The 20,961-nt window shown below is 43.8% G+C and overlaps 1 protein-coding gene across 1 annotated transcript in view; it reads right to left on the reverse strand.

The window, feature by feature from the left end:
• Positions 1-19,115, reverse strand: part of lgr6 (leucine-rich repeat containing G protein-coupled receptor 6) — a 263,473-nt gene extending 244,358 nt beyond the window's left edge. Inside the window, exon 1 of the mRNA XM_086011410.1 lies at positions 18,808-19,115. Coding sequence (XP_085867536.1) covers positions 18,808-18,995 — 188 coding nt within the window. The 5' untranslated portion in view covers positions 18,996-19,115. The remainder of the gene's footprint in view (positions 1-18,807) is intronic.
• Between the last annotated feature and the right edge of the window lie 1,846 nt (positions 19,116-20,961).

A 20,961-nucleotide genomic window follows, 5' to 3' on the forward strand; every position in this document is an offset into this window, starting at 1 on the left:
TTATTGTGACAGGTGCCTGGGACGCAAGCATTGAGTTGTATAACATGCTGCTGAAGGCTGTGAGGCAGCTGTACATTCAGAAAGTGAAATCCTTACCTATTCATGTAGGTAATGACATTGTGTGAGGCAGCGCAAAGGGCCACATGGGTACAATCTATAAACCCCTGGACTGGGAATCCTGCCACTCTGTAAAACTGCACACTTCTGCACACTTCCTCATACTGCAGTCTGTTGCCCATGGGGAAGGGGCTGAAATTGTGTGCTCAAGCAAACAGGGCATTAGTAACTAGCTTTCTACACCTACGTACAGCTGTTTGGATTAATGATACTATGGGCGCGATCTTGCCAGCCCTGGGGAGGCAGGTATGGAGGCAGTACGGCTGGGAAAATGGCAGAATCTGGTGCCCATCCCGCCCCCAACCCGCCTCCGTGCCATCTTCCCAGAAGGCGGGTAGCCGACCCACGCTGGGTCCCAGCTCCTGGAGGCCACTTAACTGCCAGTTAACAGGTAGTTAACAGGCAGTTAAGAGGATTATCCCCATTTTTCCAATAGAGGCGCAGGCTTCCTGACGTTGGGAAACCCCGCCAGGGTCACCGAGGCGAGCAGTGGGTCTGCGGGGTGCAAAAGTGCGCTGTGAAGGTAAGTGATGGGTGCAAGTGTGGAGAGGTAAGTATGTGAGGTGAGTGGAAAGTGATAGAAAATGTTTACTTACTTTTGTTTCTTCCTGCAGGCTTCAACCGTTGGGGATGCGGAGACTCTCGCATCTCACCAGCAGAGATGACAGAATGGCTGCTGCATTCTCTGATGCAACAACCATCTAATTTCTGCTCACAAAAGAGGTTTGATGAGTCTTGAATACAAGAATTCATCAAACAACAGAGAAAGTCAGTGTTTGACAGCTTCACAGAGCTGGCACTCTCCACAGGCATTGTTCCTTTGACCAATGGAGGTATGTGCCCCTCTTCCTATATTGTTGGAGTGGGGGCATTGGTGTAGCCTAACCTTCCTGGCATTCCTCCTCTTCTTCGTCTAAAAGGCACAGGTATTGGGAATTCCCAAGGGGAAACAATTTGTTTCACTACGGCAGCCATTGGGAAAAAATGACGGTGCCACAACAATTGCCACAAATGCCCCCGAACACCTAAGTGACAACAGTGGGAGAAAAAGAACCCACAAGAAAAACAGCAGAGTAATCGCCTGAATATTTGACAAACAATCTTTTTGCTGGGGTTATTAAATTAACTTCCATATACAGCTTAGTGTTTATCAACCCTGGTAAACACGAGGTACCCATTTTATATGGGCGGGTAGATCACTCAATAGTAGGCACGCACAAAAATCGGGAAAGTTATCGGGATGCCATTTAAATATTCAAGTTAAACTCCTGCCTATTTCAGATAGGAGCCTCCTATGCACATCAATTCCCCCACCAGAAATGCATGTGACACACAAAATGGTTGAAGATCTAGGAGTAGAGTTTCCGCTAGTTCTGCGCTCAGATTACAGTGCACTCGGCCAAACCAGCGCAAAAGATCGGTGAATTTTAAATGTTGGTGAGTTACGCCCAAAACTGCTTAAGCTTGTCTTTCTCATGATCTTTTCCATTGGTTCAAAATTCAATTTGCCCGAATCAGGCCCCACTCACAAAACTGACCGTGCCCACAGGTCGAAATTGCAAGATTCTGCTGGTTCGGGACGACTGTTGTTATGCTCATTTTCTTAGACGCACAGGCACATTCATAAAAATATTTAATTTACAAAGAAACTGACTAGTGTTCACCAATGAAACTATTAAATGGTTCAGTATAGTTTTTTCTCTAAGTAATTTTCAGTGATTTTAAATCATGTTGCTCACAGGTGGTGGACTGGATACTCTTATTAAAAATGCTTATTTTTGGTGATAAACCCATTTCAGCTGTATTAATAAAACTGCACCAGGTTACCACTCTTCAATACATCAACGAATACTTCTTAATGGAAAGAAAGAAAAGAAACAATTGCATTCTATTACGCTGCCTGATTGCGCTGGTTCATGGAAGATTTTATGTTTATTATTATGCAAATGAATTTTAGCGGAAACTTCAACTAACCAATGCTTCAAATCAAGCGCATTTTGGGCACAATTTCCCAACTTTATCTAAAGCAGAAACTCTACCCCCGAGTATACTAAATCTTTGCCCTATTTTCTCATTGGTAACATCCATTCCTCATCCTTAAGAAACAGGCATCCCTAGCCTGAAAATCTATTTGAAATGCTAAAAGACTGCTTATTTCACCTTGCTTCTGTCCTTCGCACTCAGACTTTTATGCTTAAAAAAAAAGCCTTGAAATCAACAGTCAGACCTGTGAAATAAGACACTGCAGTAATTATGGGAGCAGGATCAAAATGCCACAAGGTATCAGCAAAAGAAAGCAGCTGTCAGCTTTTCATGATGTCTTCATAAAGGAGTGAAGGACAATAATTACAGTTTCACAGTTTTGCCAAATATAACTTAAATGAATGAATCTTTGTTTAAGACCAAAGTTACTACCCATTTAGTGTTCCCTAATTTCTTTAAAATTGAATCTGTACTTACCTTTAATAGGGGATTTACATTCTCTGTAATTATGTAAAAGGATCAAGGAACTAAATAAATAAAGACGTAAAGAAGCACAAAAATTAAAGAAAGTAAAATAAATGCACTAAAGAACTTAAGTGGAACTTGAGTTTTATAAAAGGCAACTAATGATTTGGGAGCCTTCTGAATCCTAGGATTTATCTTTTTAATGCTTGTGATAAATCCGCTCTCAATCCTATAAGTTGTCCTGACATATTACAAAATAATTATTTTTGGGTGATACTCATCAGCACTTTGCCTGAAGTTTTTACATGATTTAGTTACAATTGGAAGCTGTTAAGTATGCAAACCTAATACATTATTATAAGCACTTAACGAAACACCTTTGATGAAACTTTCAGTGAGTTAAAGTTGGAATAATGAGTTTCCGGAGCATAATAATTCGCCTGGAAGCAACTGACACAACTGTTCTGATTTTCAAAATTGTATGCCCGTAGGACATTGATGACCTCTTGCATCTGTTTCTTACAGGTCTGCAGCAGCATTGCAGGTAAGCTTGCTTTGGTAACAACTGGAATTGAACTAAAGCACTGTTTTAGAGATCTCTTGCACAGACGCTGAAAGTGATCAATGAACAGAATGAAAATATTTGCTTACATTGGGGGCGGTGGGGGGACGTCAACCTCAGCTCCAGCCTAGAGGAAATATCGACTCTGCAATACCATTATTAAGCACCCCAGGCCACCGTAAGAAACACAGAAATAGTTAGACATCAGTTACTTCTTTTGGGATTACATTGGTGTCCCCAATTCCCAAACTAAAATGGACTTTCTTATGAAAGATCCTTGAAAAGAAACAAGAAACATTAGTAATTTAAAGTGCTGTCACACCGTTACAACTGTGAGCGGCCACGCTGTGCATAATTTTTGGCCCCAGAGTAGTTCACCTTGGAGAAAGTAGGAAAGACATGGCAAAATCAACACATTTAGTCTAGTAGGGCTTTGTTGAGGTTAGCTCCACTGTAAGCCCATCCATCACTGCTGCAACATGTATGGGCTGGATTTTACCAGCCCTGAGGAGGCGGGTTTGGAGGCGGGACTGCTGGGAAAATCCCCAAAAATGGGAGCAGTCTCCAAACCTGCTCCCAACTCACCTCCAGCCAATCTTCCCGGGAGTCGTGTCCCTGATTTGCGCAGGGACCCGACTCCTACCAGCAGTTAAGAGGCTTTTTACAATGTTTTGACTGCTGCTGTGGGCTTCCTGATGTCAGGGAACCCCGCCAGGGTAAGTGAGGCGAGCTGTGGGTCTGTTGTTATGTTGGTATTTGGATGACAGCTGCAGAAGGGATGTGAAGGATGCAATGGGACACTGGTTAGTATTAGAGGTAAGGAAATGTTTTGAAAGTAATTTTTAATGTGTTTCGATGTTTCTGCAGGTGACAAGCTGTGAAATGTTTGTGTAGCCTCATCTCATCGAGAGCATGGGTTCAAGGGCTCACCTTTGGACAGTGATTGTCAGTGCTTGAACAGCACCTCAATACTGTTAAACACTTTCAAATCATCTGTCAAACAAGTGTGGTGCATATACCTTTAAGAAAATCAGCAAATGAAGCATCATCAACTGACATCATCTGACACTGGCTTTCCCTTAATTGGCTGGCAAGCCCGCAGGGCGGGCTTAACAAGGCCAATCAGGGCAAAATAGCGTTTGTTTGTCAGACATCGCTGGGGGAGGGACTAGAACCCGGAAGGCAGCAGTCCCACCCCCAACTCGTCTCGGTGAGTAAAATCCAGCCCATCATGTCTCACAAAAAGTCAAACTTGTGTACTTTACCTATTTCTCTTTTGTTGTTTTTTTCTATGTTCATTTAAAACACGACCATAAAGGCCCCTGAAACAACAGCCAAACATCTATTGGCTTGGCTAGCGAAATAATCATGATAGTAAAGCTATGTACGGTACAACCCTGACAAACTCATAGGTGAGGCAACACTTAGTATATTGGGTGCAGCTTTAGGAACCCAACCTTTGTAAGGGCATTGAGACATTGGAGAGATTTCCCAGAAGAGGAGTAAGGGTGATTCTGCAATTTTTTAAGATTCTAATTGATGAAAGGCTCATCAAACTGAATTTGTTTTCAGCACAAAAAATATTAAGAAAGGACTTGATCTGTGTTAAAGGTGCTACATAAATAACAATTGTTTATTTAATCTCTGAGTTGACCAGAGGCAATGGACAACACAGGTGCAGGCTATTTAACTTCAACTATGAGTACAAAATTATCTAAAACTAGAAGCTAGGAAAACTTCTCCCTTTCCCCTGGCTAACAAAGTAAAAGATATGTAGGATAGTAAAATACTGCAGATGTTGGAAATCCGAAACATCAACTCAAATTTCTCTCCACGGATGTTGCCTGACCTGCTGAGTTTTTCCTGCATTTTCTGTTGTTATTTTAAAAGATATGTAGGATCTACTCCATACAATGGCCCGAAATTCGCTGCAACGGTGATAATGGTGATGAATGTCATAAATTAGACCGCTGAGCTCCCACGATCCTCCAGTGACACATTTACACCAAAATTTGCTGGAGAACTGATTAGAATACACTGCACTCCACATAACGGCTAATCCGAAGTGGCGCAGTCATTGGTCAATGTATTGATCTCACTGATTTTGTAGTTTGTAACTAATTCTGATTGCCATCGAGTTTCCATAATCCCTGATCTATTAATATACCAAATAGATTATATAGTTATAAAGGTCCTTGCTAGTGGCAGATTGTAATATTTACCACCTCTCAAGGTTAATTGCCTAAATGACCACAAACATTTTTGAGGTTTGTTTAATTGTTTACGGTAAAACCCATTTCGAGGACCACCTGTAACAGAACATGTAGATATGCCCTAACATGATTCTTAATAAATCGATTTGTCTTTCAATGTGTATTTAAGAGCCATCAGAGCATTATAGGCAGATTTCACTACCTCACTTAATAAATGGAATGGAGAAAGTTAAGGGGATATATAAGAACTCACCGTTATTTTGCTGGTGTTCATTATTCTGTTATACTTTATTGAGGCCACAATTAGCTTCCTGAACCAGATTATTATCTATTTACTTGCCTATAGATATGCTTTTGCAAAGGTCAGGAATATAACTGTGCACAGTGGTCTGATTCAAATCCATGCATACACGAACTATATCAGGATATCAGTGTGGGAATAATTAGAATTTATGGCATGCGTAGGAGGTAATCTAACAGTGCGATTTCTTTATTATGGTGGTTATAATGATATCCTGGAGGTTTGATCAATTACCTTTGGTGAATAGGGTGACATTTCACACAGATTTATCTTTTTGGGTGTGTGGCTTCCTGTGTAGCTTCCTGTTAACTACTCCTGACATTGGTTGATACATTACTTCGGTCTTCTTCAGATTAATAGTAATCCCGTAGCTGATAGCAGAAGCTGCAAATCTACCCATCATAATAACAACGGAAAATGCTGGAAAAACTCAGCAGGCCAGGCAACATCCGTGGAGAGAAAATAGAGTCGATGTTTCGGGTCTAACCCTTTTTCAAAACTGGAAAGGAAATGAAATAGATTGAAAGGCAGGGCTGGGAGAGAACAAAAGAAGTGAAGAGACATTGGCCTAGAAATTCACTGGCCTTAGCGCCGCTTTTGAGGCGCTAGAGGGCCTAGCGCCGAAGTTATGGCCAGTTTAGAAATTGACAGGGGCCCTAAATCGGCGTTAGGCCGGTAGCGCTGCGCCGGCACCGATGACGTCATTGGTGTGCGCAGCGTCCTGGTTGCCATGGTAACCCGCCCGAACTCGGAAATTGAGTTGCGGCCGCCTCGCCCATGGCAGCCGCAAGCAACGTTCTGGCAGAGGTGCCTTACAGAACTTTGCGCCGGCGCATTAAAGGCCCCGCGGTGGCCGGCCGCTTTCCCGCCGGCTGCCTGGCCGCAGCTCCCTCCCCGGACTTCCCCCCCCCCCCCCCCCCCGGAACAGAAGCAAGCCCGGCACTTGTCCGAGGTGCCGGGCTCATTTTTAAAAAGATTATCGCGGGCCGCGGCCGGGTGCAGGCAGCTCCTCCTTAACGGAAGGAGGAGGCCTGCACTTCCCGAGCCTGCTGCACCGCAGCGGGCGCCGCAGCGCCGGAATAGCGCCACAATGCGGCACGTGGCGCCAGTTTTGAGGCGCTGAGACCCCTCAGTAGCGCCGGCAGCCGTTTGGGCGCGGCGCTGCTGAATTTTTGGCGCGCGCAGGGGGACTTAGCGCCGGCACTAACTTCCGGCGCTAAAGCCCTCGCTGCGCCAAAACCGAATTTCTAGGCCATTAAGAGGTATTCAAAATGAGACGAGATGGTGATAGGACTAGTGGAGACAAAAGACGGCTCTAGATTAGGTCTATCCATCATCAGCTGAAGATCTTCAGAATGTGCAGTCATCAGCATGCAAAAGTTCTTGTATAATTTGTTTGGGGACCTTAGTTGATGCTTGCAGTCTTGGTGGATTGAGCAGATTCCCTGTGGTATGGATTCAGATCCCGGCTCCTACCTGATGATCCATAGCTGCAGCATCCAGCATAGCTGCATAAAAGAGTGTGAATAGACCAGGGCCCAGTACACACCCCTGCTTCTCTCCATTCAAAACAATCAGGGTAATGTACAATCAAGATACACTCTGGCATGCATCCCATCTTGGAGCTCTTTCAGACAGACTGAAGTATTAAACAGGCCTAAAATTTGCTGCGTCAGGCCAACTAATGGCATCCGCCGTTAGTTAGACTAGACCTTGCCCGTTTAATCGCCATGATATTTTGCGCTGCAAATGGCTTGAAGTGCGAGATGGAAACAGCACAGCGCCCTCTACAGGGCATTTGGGAACTGAGTGAGCAGGGTAAGTAACTGTGCATCTCCTTAACCAATCAGACTGAAGGACTGTGAAATTAACAGCACACGGTCTGAACAAGGAAGTGTAAGTTAGAATGGTAAATTCAATGTCAAATCAGGCCCAGAAAGAGAAATAAAGAGAGGGAAAGAAAGATTGGATTAAGAGAGAGAGAAAAAAGAGACAGAAAGAAAAAGTTGAAAAAAAACGTAAATTAAAAAAAAATCTCAAACAATTAGAACCTGAATGAATGAGACTCCACACTAGTAAAAGTTAATTTTCCAGTATCAGAGAGCTTGACTGGTAGTAATTAACACTTACCACTCCATTAAAAGGATACTTAGGCTTAAAATTACTTAACTTTCTGTGGCGAGTTTACTTCGTACTTACTGTACAAGTACAGGAATTTCATGCTGCTCAATGCATTTGAATGGGGAGCCAGACAGCAAGATGCTGTTTTTGTTAATGGCGGACTAGCGCATCTCCAACAGCAACTTTTTGATTTCTGTGTTTAATCGTGCATCTGCCCTCGTCTGAAGTTGCTGTAGCATTTGCACATAAATAACAGTGAGCGCCATTAGCTTCGCCATTATTTTGACAGCAGTTTTTTGGCCAAGGTATCAATCAGCTCCTGGAAAACCATGTGTAAGACCATCAATCCCTATCGGTGAAACTGAATTAAATGCGGTCAAGGAGTTCACCTATCTTGGAAGTGTACTATCTGATGATGCAAGGATCAACAAGGAAGTGATGACTGGCATACAGAGAGCAAGGCCACGATTTCGCCAGCCGTGGTGAGTCCGGTGCAACCGGAGTAGGCAGTGGCCTGAAACCCCGCTCCCGTCTTCATCCCGCCTCCTCCAAGTGATTTTGCCCTGATTGGCCTTGTTAAGCCCGCCCTGCGAGGTTCCCGGCCAATTAAAAGGAAGCGGGTCTGATGACATCATCTAATGATGCATCATCAGCCTGTTTCCTTAAACGGGCCATGTCCACATTCATTTTGACTGTTGTGTTGTTAGTGTTCTGCTGCATTGAGGTGCTGCAAACACTGACAAGCACTGCACAAAGTTGCACGGTTGTGCCCAGGCTCTCCCATGGCACCCTCTATATGCTTATGGAGGGAGTCACAGCACATAGGGAGGTTCTCTTCCCTTCCAATGGGTGGAAGAGCCCTCCCCAGGAGACCAAAACAGCCTGGTTACACATTGCACAGGAGGACACAAGCAGGGATGTCATCAGGAGGACCAGGCTGCAGTGGCGCAAACCTTTCAATGATCTCAGTAGATCACTAAACATTACTGCAAAGCCACACTCAACCTCATCCTGCTGTGCCACTCATCACATCCCCATCACTCTGCCTTCCCTACCCTACACCTGCACATCCTTACTCACACCAACTTACCTTGCGCCTCCACCCATCCCTCTCCATCTACATTATCACTTCCCCATCTCACTAGCCACCTCTCACATTCACCCTCATCCTAGTCCAATCATACCAAGTAACAACATACAAGGGTAGGCATTTGGATGTTTTAGCCCATGTTTGTGTAAACGTTCTGCTAATGTGTTGTCAAGCATTGAAATCCTTATTGTCACCACTTTGCCTTCTTGGACAGATTTGTGTGCACCTTTGAAAGTGTCTTAGGGCGTTCCAGTGACTGGTGAGACATAATGCTCCCTCCCCCCCACCGCCCCCCCAATGGTGATGAGTGTGAAAAAAATGGCTTGGACATTCTAGGGATGCTTTCTGGTGCTGGTGTGGGGTGGTGCCAATCTGGTGCATCATGTGGCAGCCAGGGTGTACAGTGTTAAGTGAAGTAAATGTGGCCATGGTGAGGCCATCACTGCGTTCCGGCCAGCAATGTGCATGGGTGATGATGCCCTGTGTCCAGTGCAGCATCAGTTGATTGCAGAGAAGGTTGGTGTGGATGTTAGTGCTGCTGGTGTGCCTGGTGATGCTGGTGTTGAGGCTGATCGTGTTGGGATTCTGAGGACCAAGGTGAGGTTTTTTCAAGGACACTGATGCTGATGGAATAGACGGCAGGTGAGGTTGAGATGACAGAAGTATTCTGTTAATGTTGAGATAGGTTGTTCCAAGGAGGTGACAGTGGATAGAGAGATTATTCTAAACACTTCAAAAGTGCATAAAGCTCAAAAGTGGGTTCTAAATGTTGAAGGCTGAAGTTTCTGAGATTGGGAAGTGAACAGCTGTGAAATGGTAGGTTTTATACCACTTTTGCAGCTTTCACAGCAATCCACAGTCATCGAGAACCTGACATACTTACCTGACATAATCCCCGCGCTCCGGGAACCTCGTTGAAAACCTGGCAAAATGGTAAGTACATGGGAAAATGGATCTTAACTACCTTTTAATAAGCTTTTAACAATCTAAATTGGCTGACCCACCGCTTGGTGTCGGGTCTGTTCAGGGATGACAGACCCAACACTTGGGAAACTGACAAGGAGGCGGGTTTACAGCGGGATACCGACCCGCTGTCAATCTTTGTGATTTTGACAGTGGACCCACCTCCAAACCTGCACTCTGATCGCCGGCAAAATTCAACCCCAAGTGTGGCCTTTGGTACACTATCCTGTCAGTGCAGTAGTGAGGTTGGCCTTAAACTGAGGTTTACAAGGTCATACCAATTCCCTGTATAGAGGTGAAACATAGACATTCTATAGAAGGCACATTAACAGCAGGAAAGGTTTCACCAAAGACACCTTCACACCTAACTTCATATTAGGTGGAAGGACAAGATCACTAACAATGCAATATTTGACTGTGCTGACAGCATCAACATTGAGGCTATGATAATCAATGCTCAGCTCTGTTGGGTTGGACATATTGTTAGGATGGACGACGTACACTTGTTGATGTAGGTACTTTATGGAGAACTGGTGGATGGGTGAAGAAAGCAGGTTGGACAATAAAGGCGCTACAAGGACACAGTAAAGGTTCACTTGAAGCAGTACACCATGGTTGTCGACACTTTGGAAACCCTGGCCACTGACAGACGGCAATAGTGTGTTGAAGTAAGTGAACGAGTGCGCCACAATGCCGTGCCAGGGTAGAGGTAAAGTGCAGGAGATGGAAGGATTGGCAACATCAGAAGGATCAACAGCAGAAGCCCCACCCCAAGAATGTGGTTATGTGAGGCTTGTGGTAGACAATGTCTGTATCAGCCTGCATAGTCATTAATGCACTCATCTATCATGAACTCGTGCTCCCTTCATTGTTGGCACCATCTTCCTCAAGTACGAGGACATTGAGTGAGTTGAATAGATCCCAGGTTATATACAAGCTTTGGAAGGAACAGACATTGAACTGAAAATTGTTTCTTATTCCATACTTTATATTTTCATATTCCTGTTAATCCCCTTAATAGCGTATTCTCAAAACTCCCTTACTAATGGAAAATCCATATAAAACCCACCCTTATATAACAGGTTTCCTTTATAATGCTTGTTTGCATGGCTCCCAAAAGCTGTGGAGTATCTCCTAAATAAATTTTATTGCAACTTTTAATATAAAATGCAGATTCTGAGATTAACCTAATCGTGGGTTTATAGTTTTACCCTGAATGACGCCATAAGCTGCACTTGGTTGCAGTTCTGAAGTCAATGCTGTTCCCAACATTTATGGAGAGTCCTGATAAAATGATTAAAAGTAAAATATTCAAGTAAGGATTTGATGCCAAGGTGTGTGGGAAAGTGGGGGATTCAGAGAAAAGAGGCCCAATTCTAAAAATAAGTACGGTGATTTAGCAAATAAAAGATGAACTGCAAATGGGATATATCACTGAAAAATGTAAAGTGACACATATTGATACTAAGAAAAGTAAATATCATTTTTAATGAAGAGTACGCCATTTAATATGGTGGGTTGTGATAAAGCTCTGAGTGTAATATTTATGTAAACACGGAATGTGTTGTCACAACATAGTGTGTCTTTTGCAAAACCAAAAAAATATTGGGGTGTATAAGTAAATACACGGCACAATAACATCAAGGAAATGAGACTGATAATCTATAATTATCAGTTTAGAGACCACACATGAAACATTCTGTCTATTATACTTTTCCAAAATATGGAGGTATAAGAGGACAACATGAAGCATTCCAAATGTTTAATCACTGAGCTAACAAGAGTTAAGGAAGCTAAATCGATTATCATTGGAAAAAAATAGATTGCAGGAAGCATGTTCCAAATTATGCTTAAATAGTAAAATCATGAAATAATGAGAGGAATCAATAAATTAGAAGTAAAGAAATAATCTGTGCAAAACCAAACAGGTGAACCAGAAGATGTAAATTATAATTATAAACAAATTACAGTATATAATTACAAACAAATGCTTCACACTTTGAGTAACTGCGATATGGAATAGACTGCCACCTAGTGCATTAAATACTGATTCGGTTAAACCATTCAACGAGAATTGGATCAATTTATGATTCAGCAAAGAGCGGAGGCATTAAGGTTTGAGTTGAATTAAGTGAAAAATTGGTCAGATTGGATCCTAAAACTTGGATGATGGAGTAGGTTAGCGTGTGGATTTATCTATACTTATTCCTATATTTTTCACTGTGAGGAACTCTCCAGCCCCTGTGTGCCATGTGTCAGCAATACCTAAAAGAGCAGGTGGGCAACCTGTTCCTAGTCCAGCACTTCAGCAGATTGCTCAGAGGGGCACACAGCAGCCCAGAGATTACGCTTCCTTCAATTTCCCCTCCCTCGGCAAGACAACAGAGAGCATCAACTCAGCAGAATGGAGAATCAAATCTGAGCACGATGCTGCTCCAACATAATGCACCACCTTGTTCCTACATTATTCTCGAGAATTTACACTAGTACAGACCTTGAACCCTTTAAATCAAGTTAAACAGCTACAGAACAAGGATGCCTGTGTAAGGACATCAAATAACCAGACCAATCTCCCTTATTGCCTTAGGACAGATGAAATAGATTGAGTTTGTAGCCGAAAAGATGAGCGTTTATATACAATATCAAACTGCAGAGTTTACACTGCCAATTTTTTTTTCCAGAGTAGAGTCTGCACCTGCTTCATTCTAGTGCAAACTTGGCAGTGTAAGTGAAGGCTTAGATTGTGAATGATATGGTGTATATTTATTACAGGTTATTAACACATCAGCACATGTTTAGCCTTGTCATGGATTCTGATAATCGGCGGGCAGTACTGTATGGCGGGGGCAGGTTGGTAGAGGACCTTTGTCTTACAGATGTTTAGTGTAAGGCCCATGCTCTCGTACGCTTCGGTGATGGTGTTGACGATGGTTTGGAGTTCGACCTCCGAGTGAGCGCAGATGCAAGCGTCGTATGCATACTGTAATTTGACGACAGAGGATTGGACGACCTTGGATCTGGACTGGAGGCGACGGAGGTTGAACAGTTTCCCATTTGTTCTGTAAATTAGCTCCACTCCAGTGGGGAGCTTACTGAGGGTGAGATGGAGCATTGCAGCAAGGAAGATCGAGAAGAGCGTTGGTGCAATGACACAGCCTTGCTTGACCCCGGTTCGTACATGAATTGGGTCTGTGGTGGAACCGTTGGTCAGGGTCATGGCTTGCATGTCGACAAGGCCTTGGACAATGTGGACCACTTTCCATATCTCAGAAGCCTACTGTCAACAAGGGCAGACATCGACGCTGACGTCCAACACCGCCTTCGGTGTGTCAGTGCAGCCTTCGGTCACCTGAGGAAGAGAGTGTTTGAAGACCAGGACCTCAAACCCGGCACTAAGCTCATGGTCTACAGAGCAGCAGTGATACCCACCCTGCTGTATGCCTCAGAGACATGGACCATGTACAGCAGGCACCTCAAAGCACCAGAGAGGTACCACCAATGCTGCCTCCGCAAGATCCTGCAAATCCATTGGCAGGATAGGTGCACAATGTGTTCTTGCTCAGGCCAACATCCCCAGCATCGAAGCTTTGACCACGCTCAATCAGCTCCGATGGGTCACATTGTCCGCATGCCCAATACGAGACTCCCAAAACAAGCGCTCTACTCGGAGCTCCGGCACGGCAAGAGAGCTCCAGGTGGGCAGAGGAAACGCTTCAAGGACACCCGCAAAGCCTCCTTGAAAAAGTGTAACATCCCCACCGACACCTGGGAATCCCTGGCCCAAGACTGCACAAAGTGGAGGAGAAGCATCCGGGAAGGTGCCAAACACCTCGAGTCTCTTCGCTGGGAGCAAGCGGAAGCCAAGCGCAGGCAGCGCAAGGAGCGCACGTCAACCCAAGCACCCCACCCACCCGCCCCTTCAGCCACCATCTGCCCCACCTGTGACAGAGACTGCAGGTCCCGCATTGGGCTAATCAGTCACCTGAGAACTCATTTTTAATGTGGAAGCAAGTCATCCTCGGTTCCGAGGGGCTGCCTAAGAGAGAGAGAAGACATGTTTAGCACATGGTGAAGTGCTAAACTTGATAACAGGTTGCTAGCACCTATATAAAGGCACACCTTTGAGCTCATTATCAAAATTATGCTACTTTTTGTTTAGCATGCATTTTCCAAGCCTGTGTTCATAGGAATTTAGAATCATAGAAAATTACAGCACAGAAGGAGGCCATTCGACCCATCGTGTCTGCGCCAGTTGCAGTCACAATAATGAAAGGAGGTTCTGATGCTGAGCCAAACCATATTCTTATCCTAGATTCACAGCAAATCCAAACATTTATCTATCGCAATCCATAATCTAAAATATATTTTACCATTTGGAGTTATCTTCTAAATTGTAAATGAAATGCAAAGAATGTAACTGAGACTAACTTTTTATGCAATGCATAAACTTTTGAAACATCAAAGACAACATCATCAAAGAGGTCTGACTTGCAAAAAACAATCGCAGCACAAATTCTTGGGCATGTTCTGCACACATGTTTGGTGCATGCCAGAAGTATTCAGTGTGATCAAATATTCAGTGTAACTGTGGGCATTGTTACCTGTTGAGAGCAACATGGGGCCGACAGTACAACTTTTGCTGACAGTTGTAGCTTATTGCCTGGCCAAGGAAAACAGATTTCTGCAGATACATGCTGATTACCGTCCCAATGCTAATGTTAGCAGTGCAAAATTGTCTTGTCAGCCCTCTGTTAACATTAAAAAGATTTTAAACTTGTTTTCCTGGGGAGTGAGCCTTTGGCACATTCCCGTCTCTGGGCCAGAAGGTGCAGGTGTTCAAAACCCACTCCAGACAGTCCCAGCGAATGGAGTTGGAGCTCTGGCGTTGACATCCAGCAGGATACTTGCATCTGGTGGGTGTGACCACACCCCCACCCACCCATTGTATGGGTTATGGGAGCCCATAAAACCCTCCCGCCATATAGGACTAATCACCCTATTGGCTGGTATAAAGATGGTTATGGCCAATCAGACTGTTAATACAGCCAGCGAATCCTTCCACTATTTCACACTGTTCCCCAAAGGGAACAAGAAGAAGAACTTTGTACCTAAAGATTCAATTAACATTTTAATGATTGCTTTACACCTGTCTGTAGTCACATTGTAACAGGTGTGAAACTGAAGCAGTGGGAGACTACCTCCTCCCTTATTAAATCAGATCCAGACAACCTGGTCCCCCAATTACACCACATAATTTGCACCATTGCAAACCCAGGACTACTTCACATCAATACAAACTGTATATAGTACCTATTATGTAATAGCCTGTCTGGGAATATTCAGAAAGATTACACACTCTAGTTGATAATACACATTTATGACATTTGTACTGAAAGTGTGACAGGCTGATATGATTTATTTGATAATTTCAGTTTATGCATTTTAAATCAGTGTTAGTTAAAGTATGTTACCGGTGCATAGCTCAACTCAAGTGAACAGTTGTTAATGAGTTGAGAGGTACTTGTAACACTGCACACGTTATTACATCAGCACCTACTAACTACTTTAGCAGGGCGTCTGTGTGTGTGTGTGTGTGTGTGTGTGTGGGGGGGGTGTGTGTGTGTGTGGGGGGGTGTGGGAGGGCAGGGGGGGTGTGGGGGGGGGCAGGGGGGTGTGTGTGTGTGTGTGGGGGGGCGGGGGGTGTGTGTGTGTGTGTGTGTGTGTGGGGGGGGTGTGTGTGGGGGGGGGTGTGGGGGGGTTGTCTGTGTGTGTGTGTGTGGGGGGGGTGTGTGTGGGGGGGGGTGTGGGGGGGTTGTCTGTGTCTGTGTGTGTGTGTGTGTGGGGGGGGGGTGTGGGGGGGGGGTGGGGGGGTTGTCTGTGTGTGTGTGTGTGTGGGGGGGGGTGTGTGTGTGTGTGTGTGTGGGGGGGTGTGTGTGGGGGGGGGTGTGGGGGGGTTGTCTGTGTGTGTGTGTGTGTGTGTGTGTGTGTGTGGGGGGGGTGTGGGGGGGGGTGTCTGTGTCTGTGTGTGTGTGTGTGTGTGGGGGGGGGGGGCGGGGGTGTGTGTGTGTGTGTGTGGGGGGGGGGGGTTGTTACCGCAGTTCTGAGGAACTATAACATCTAATTCTAAGACAAGTGAAACACACCTTATAACAATACCGTTCAATAGTGTTTTTAAGTTTCTGTGTTTTAGAATAAAGTATTGAATGAAGCAGGCGCCTCTATCATTGCAAAGTGAGCTCTGTAACGCTTTGAAAATGTGCATTTTGAAACAAATCAGTCTAATAAAAGGTTTAAATTTGAAGAATTATATTGGAAATCGAGGCTACTCAATATCCTTGCGACGTTTAGAAGTTCTGACTTCGATTTTTAAAATAATAATATTTATAAACTCAAAATGCAGGTGTTGGACACTGTCTAGAAAAGTGCACTGACAGACACAGGTGAGCTCGACTCTGCCAGTGCCTGGAGCCGAAGCCATTGATTGATATGATGTGCGTGTGGTACCAAAGACATTTTCACTGATGTCTGTACATTTCCAGTGATTTCAAAGGGAATTCTCAAATGTAAATTACAGCTATACATTTTCACTGATCTTCCTAGGCAAACGTCCAGCCTTTTGTCGCCCCCGGGCTGATTTCTTCTCTTCCGTGCAAAAAAAAAGCAGTAAATGTTTATTTAATATAGAAATCAGCGTGAACACGCTTCTAAAATCGTCGTGTAAAATGTGTACGTATGAGTGAGAAAGTTATAGATCCGTAAGTCAGTCTTAATATATTTATAGAGAATCTAAGCCATGTTTTATGTATTCGGTCTATTACAACTATTAAGAAATGACACATCTGTGTGATTACTTGAAAACTTAATGCTCACGTTTAACTGTATGGTTTCCGGTGAGAATTTCTCTAGTGTACAATGATACACTGTTCAAGAAATGGGTTTACATTTAGAATATTTCATGCTGCACGAAAATACAAAATTCATCCAAGTATCTATACTGAGTCTGAGAGAGTTAACATTCGTGTGATAATTAACTCTGCTTCCTGCTATACTTCCGAACCCGAGATCTATTGCAATCTCTCCCCTGGCAGGTGATGTCCTGTCTGGCCTTTCCATTTGTTAATCTTTACTCGCTTTAATTTAGTCGGCGTGTTCTATATCTTTGATCAACCTGCTGTAAAATAGCAAACGCGGTTAGGGTGAACTGCACCTTGAAGACTATCTGCGAGGAGGCGCGACTTGCTCGCAATGACCAACTAACGCCGGCCCCGGGCGGCCAGTATTCACTTCGGACCTCTGCTGCCTCAGACCGAACACCCGAGTCGGAGTCGACTCCTTGGAGACCAGCCTGACTGTAAAATCATTAGGCTTCGAGTTCAAGGAGATATAGATTTACTCATATCAGATACAATGCGGACACGGGCGTGTTTGGAGTACAATTAATAATCGTCTTGTGGTCAGTTTACGAAAATGTTTATTGTGCAAAAATGCCCATCGTGATTTAAACATTAACGAAAACAACAGCCTATTGCCCCACAACGAGAAGGCAGCCGCACTCTGCGATTGGAAGGGTGTAATGTTACGCTTCTCAATATGCTTTGGGATTTCGACCACTGCTTATAAGTAATGCAAAGAGCCGGATTAATATTCCTGGCAGGTGCAGCATTAAAGGCAATTTCTAAAAGCTTTTTGATGTGCCGGTGTATTTCTGAGCATGTCAGTATGTTGTTGCAGCCTGTTTGTCTTTCATATAAAGTTTCAGCTATTTAAAATTCTAAGCACAGGGCGGAAATTATCCTCCTTTCCCTTTTAACCAACCGACGGAAGCGAGTAATTACTTTTTTGGGAAACTATGTTTTTGGCACAGGACACACGTCTGCCTTCGTGACAATCAAACCAGTAACGCGCAGTTTTACTGCAACAGTAATCTGTTTTGTGACAGCAAACGGATACAAGTGTAATGTTAGTCTCTTGTACCGTTACAGTGGGTCCCTCAGTCTATCACATCCCAGCAAGGGTTAAGCAAAGCCCCCAGCAAATCGAGCGCGCATTCTGGCAGCTGTGAGCCACAATATACCGGAGTGGAATCAATAACTTCTTATTCACTCCGTTCCAGAAAAAAAACATAATTTATCTGATATCTGATTTACATATCTTACTCCATCGCTGTTATTGACCAACATCTCAATAGCTTCAGTCAAGTAAGCAATCTCCATTATGAAGTCCAGATATTCAATACTGGCCTCAATGAACACAAACAGTCCAAGGCAGATATGTACACCGAAAATTCCTTCGGATTATATGAGATGACTACTAAAGCTATTCGTTTGCTAATGCCCCTGGTACAATGGTTCGGATCTAAGTACAAGCAGAAGCAAACTCTGAGTTGTTTGCAATATATAATATTTCCTATTTCCAAGACACGATCCATTTTGTAGGGTAACTGAAAAAAAAAATCATTAAATCATACAGCACAGGAGGAGCCCATTCGGCCCATCGTGCCTGTACTGGCTCTTTGAAAGAGCGATCCAATTAGTCCCACTCCCCTGCTCTTTCCCCACAGCCCTGCATTTTTTCCCTTTACAAGTATATATCAAATTCCCCTTTAAAGTTACGATTGAATCTGCTTGCACTGCCCTTTCAGACAGTGCATTCCACCGTGTTATAGTTTTACATTAGTTCGCACAGACACCATCATCACAGTCCACGACATCATTCTGTTCCTGTCATATTAACGGAACAGTGCGGTCGCCCATTCTCTGGGCTGCAGCTTGCTACAAGGAATGATATGCGGCTGAAGGGATGGCTGTTAATTCAAATCGCAGCATCCTCTCCCAATTGACGGCAGTCAACTTCGCAAGTTTAAACACTGATTTCCCCCCGAAAGTCGTTGGTTCTGTAACATTCTCCGCAAGAGTATGCATGGGGTGTGGGGGGGGGGATGAAACTTTAAATGAATCGATTGAATGAAGATTGCAATATTACATGCACTTACAGGTAAGACGTCAGGGGGCTTAAGTCTTCCGGCATCGTTGCAAGCCCGAGTTCTGAGCAATCGACCCACAGCAGAATGCCATCCTCTTCACAGTGGCACAGAGCTGGGCAGGAAGGACTCGTTGGCGCTGGGCTCGAGCAGACATACCCAAAGGCAGCGAGGGTGAGCAGCAACCAGGGCAAGAGCATTCTCCTGAGATCTGAATGAAAGCGCTTGGCGGGTCTGTGCAGATGTCAGTTTCAGCAACACACGTGTGTGGATGCAGGTCTCTGCAAACTTCACTCCGCTCTCGCTGCCACCGCATCTACCTATTGTAGCTCAGGGCAAACACACGTTTCCCTTATTGGCTGGCGTCGGGGGCTGAAGCTGGATGATTGATCGCTGTGGGAGGAGCGACAGCTCCTTCTTCAACACACATGCGATTATTTCTCGATAGGTTGGTTCACCAATATTGAATTCGAAGTTAGTTCCCAAATGTTCCCTTTGTTTATTCTGCAAAAAAAAAGAGGGTTATCATTCCGATCAGTTGCAATCTCTTTAAGTTTCTGACCTTATTGTACTTTTTTAATGAATATGCATCAACTGGGATATTTTTAAACGTACTTTTTTTTATTGTAATTCAGAATCTGGAAACATTAGTTGTTTCAATTGTTATTGTCAAATCTTTTCTCAGTTCCACGCGTGAGTTCAAAATGTTTTAAGACGCAAGGGAAGGGATTACATTGTCAGATCTACAGTATTAAAACTGTACTGAAAAAAAAGCCCGCACAAGTTAAACATTAACCTCTCCGAGTGAATGTGCTTCGAAACTGTACGATTCAATTGGTGTATTACAGCACAAATGGCGCCAAAACATAAATACAGTAATAGTTAACAATTAAACACTTGGTGATAAGAATGGTCCAGTTGTTTCTTCACATCGAGTCCTTATAGCGCCTAGGTTTAGAAATAGATGTTAATTCTCAGTATTCAAAGCGGCATTCAGAACTAGGACCGATCAGAACTGAAAATCTCTGCAAGTGTATATCAAAGCCTTCCATTCTGTATTTTGATTGAACGTTATCACGAGAAACGGAAATCATTATATAGATTAAAAACGTCACTTTTTCTCCTAAATTTAATAAAGGTTCTATTGAAGCATCCAAGATTTGAAACAATGAAACTTGGAGCAGCGTTTCACAACCTAAGTGGCGTTGGCGCCTGTTTAATTATACGGTACAAGGGTCTCGAAAAGTGACCAAAACCACACACACACTAACATTTCTATTCCGCGGCTGGCCTGTTGTCACAAGTAGGCACACAGCCCCCCTATTGGCTTATCTCCCACCCATAACATCCACGTGGCTTTCTATCTCTTGCCCTTATTTCTCTTTTATTTTAGATTTGTTGTAGATTTTCCTTCCTCTCTATTCCCCTCTAACGCCCTCTCCCTCTCTCTCCTTTCACAGGCGTCATAATAAAATGTGCCTCCCACCCCCCAGTGTATAGGAAGTAGCTGGAACAGCCTACCTGTTGAAAAGATTCTTTTGAGCGTCGGACATTATTCAACTTTTTGGTATTCACTTCCTTTTTTTCATTGCGAAAACCAGTTTCAGTGGCGAGCAAGATTGGTGACTGTTGGCCGCTGGCAATCCACAGAGGGAGAACTAAGGGCCAAAAGAACAGAGGACGTTGGCATAAACACACAAAGCATATGTTTCTGAAATGTACTTTGCTGCAAAAACTTAAGTATCTTTGATTAGAAAAATTAATAGTATGTAATGAGGGTTTTTTTTTTTAGCAGTTAGACAATTTTAACCAGTACTTATATTTTATTTCTTTGGAATGGAGAGGAGATTCTGGAGCACATATAACACGGTGAAAAATGATTGGATCCTTCCAACAGTCAGTTTGATCAGATAACTTAGGGATAATTAAATCACCAGAACTTTTTTTTAAAAAGGCCACTGATGGCTGCAGGAGCAACTTAGGTTTTGGTTATACTATGTTACGGGGTAGAGTTTCCATCTTGTGTGCTCAAATTGTGGTTGAAATTGCACTGGTTAGGTTACACTTCAAGTTTCTGCTAAAATTCATTTGCATAATCACAAATGTAAAATCGTCTGTGAACTCGTGCAATCTCACAGTGTAACAGAGCTTAATTGTTTCTTTTTT

This window comes from Somniosus microcephalus, chromosome 18 (assembly GCF_052327205.1).
Source record: "Somniosus microcephalus isolate GS21.2 chromosome 18, FLI_Smic_1.0, whole genome shotgun sequence".
NCBI classification, from domain to species: Eukaryota; Metazoa; Chordata; class Chondrichthyes; order Squaliformes; family Somniosidae; genus Somniosus; species Somniosus microcephalus.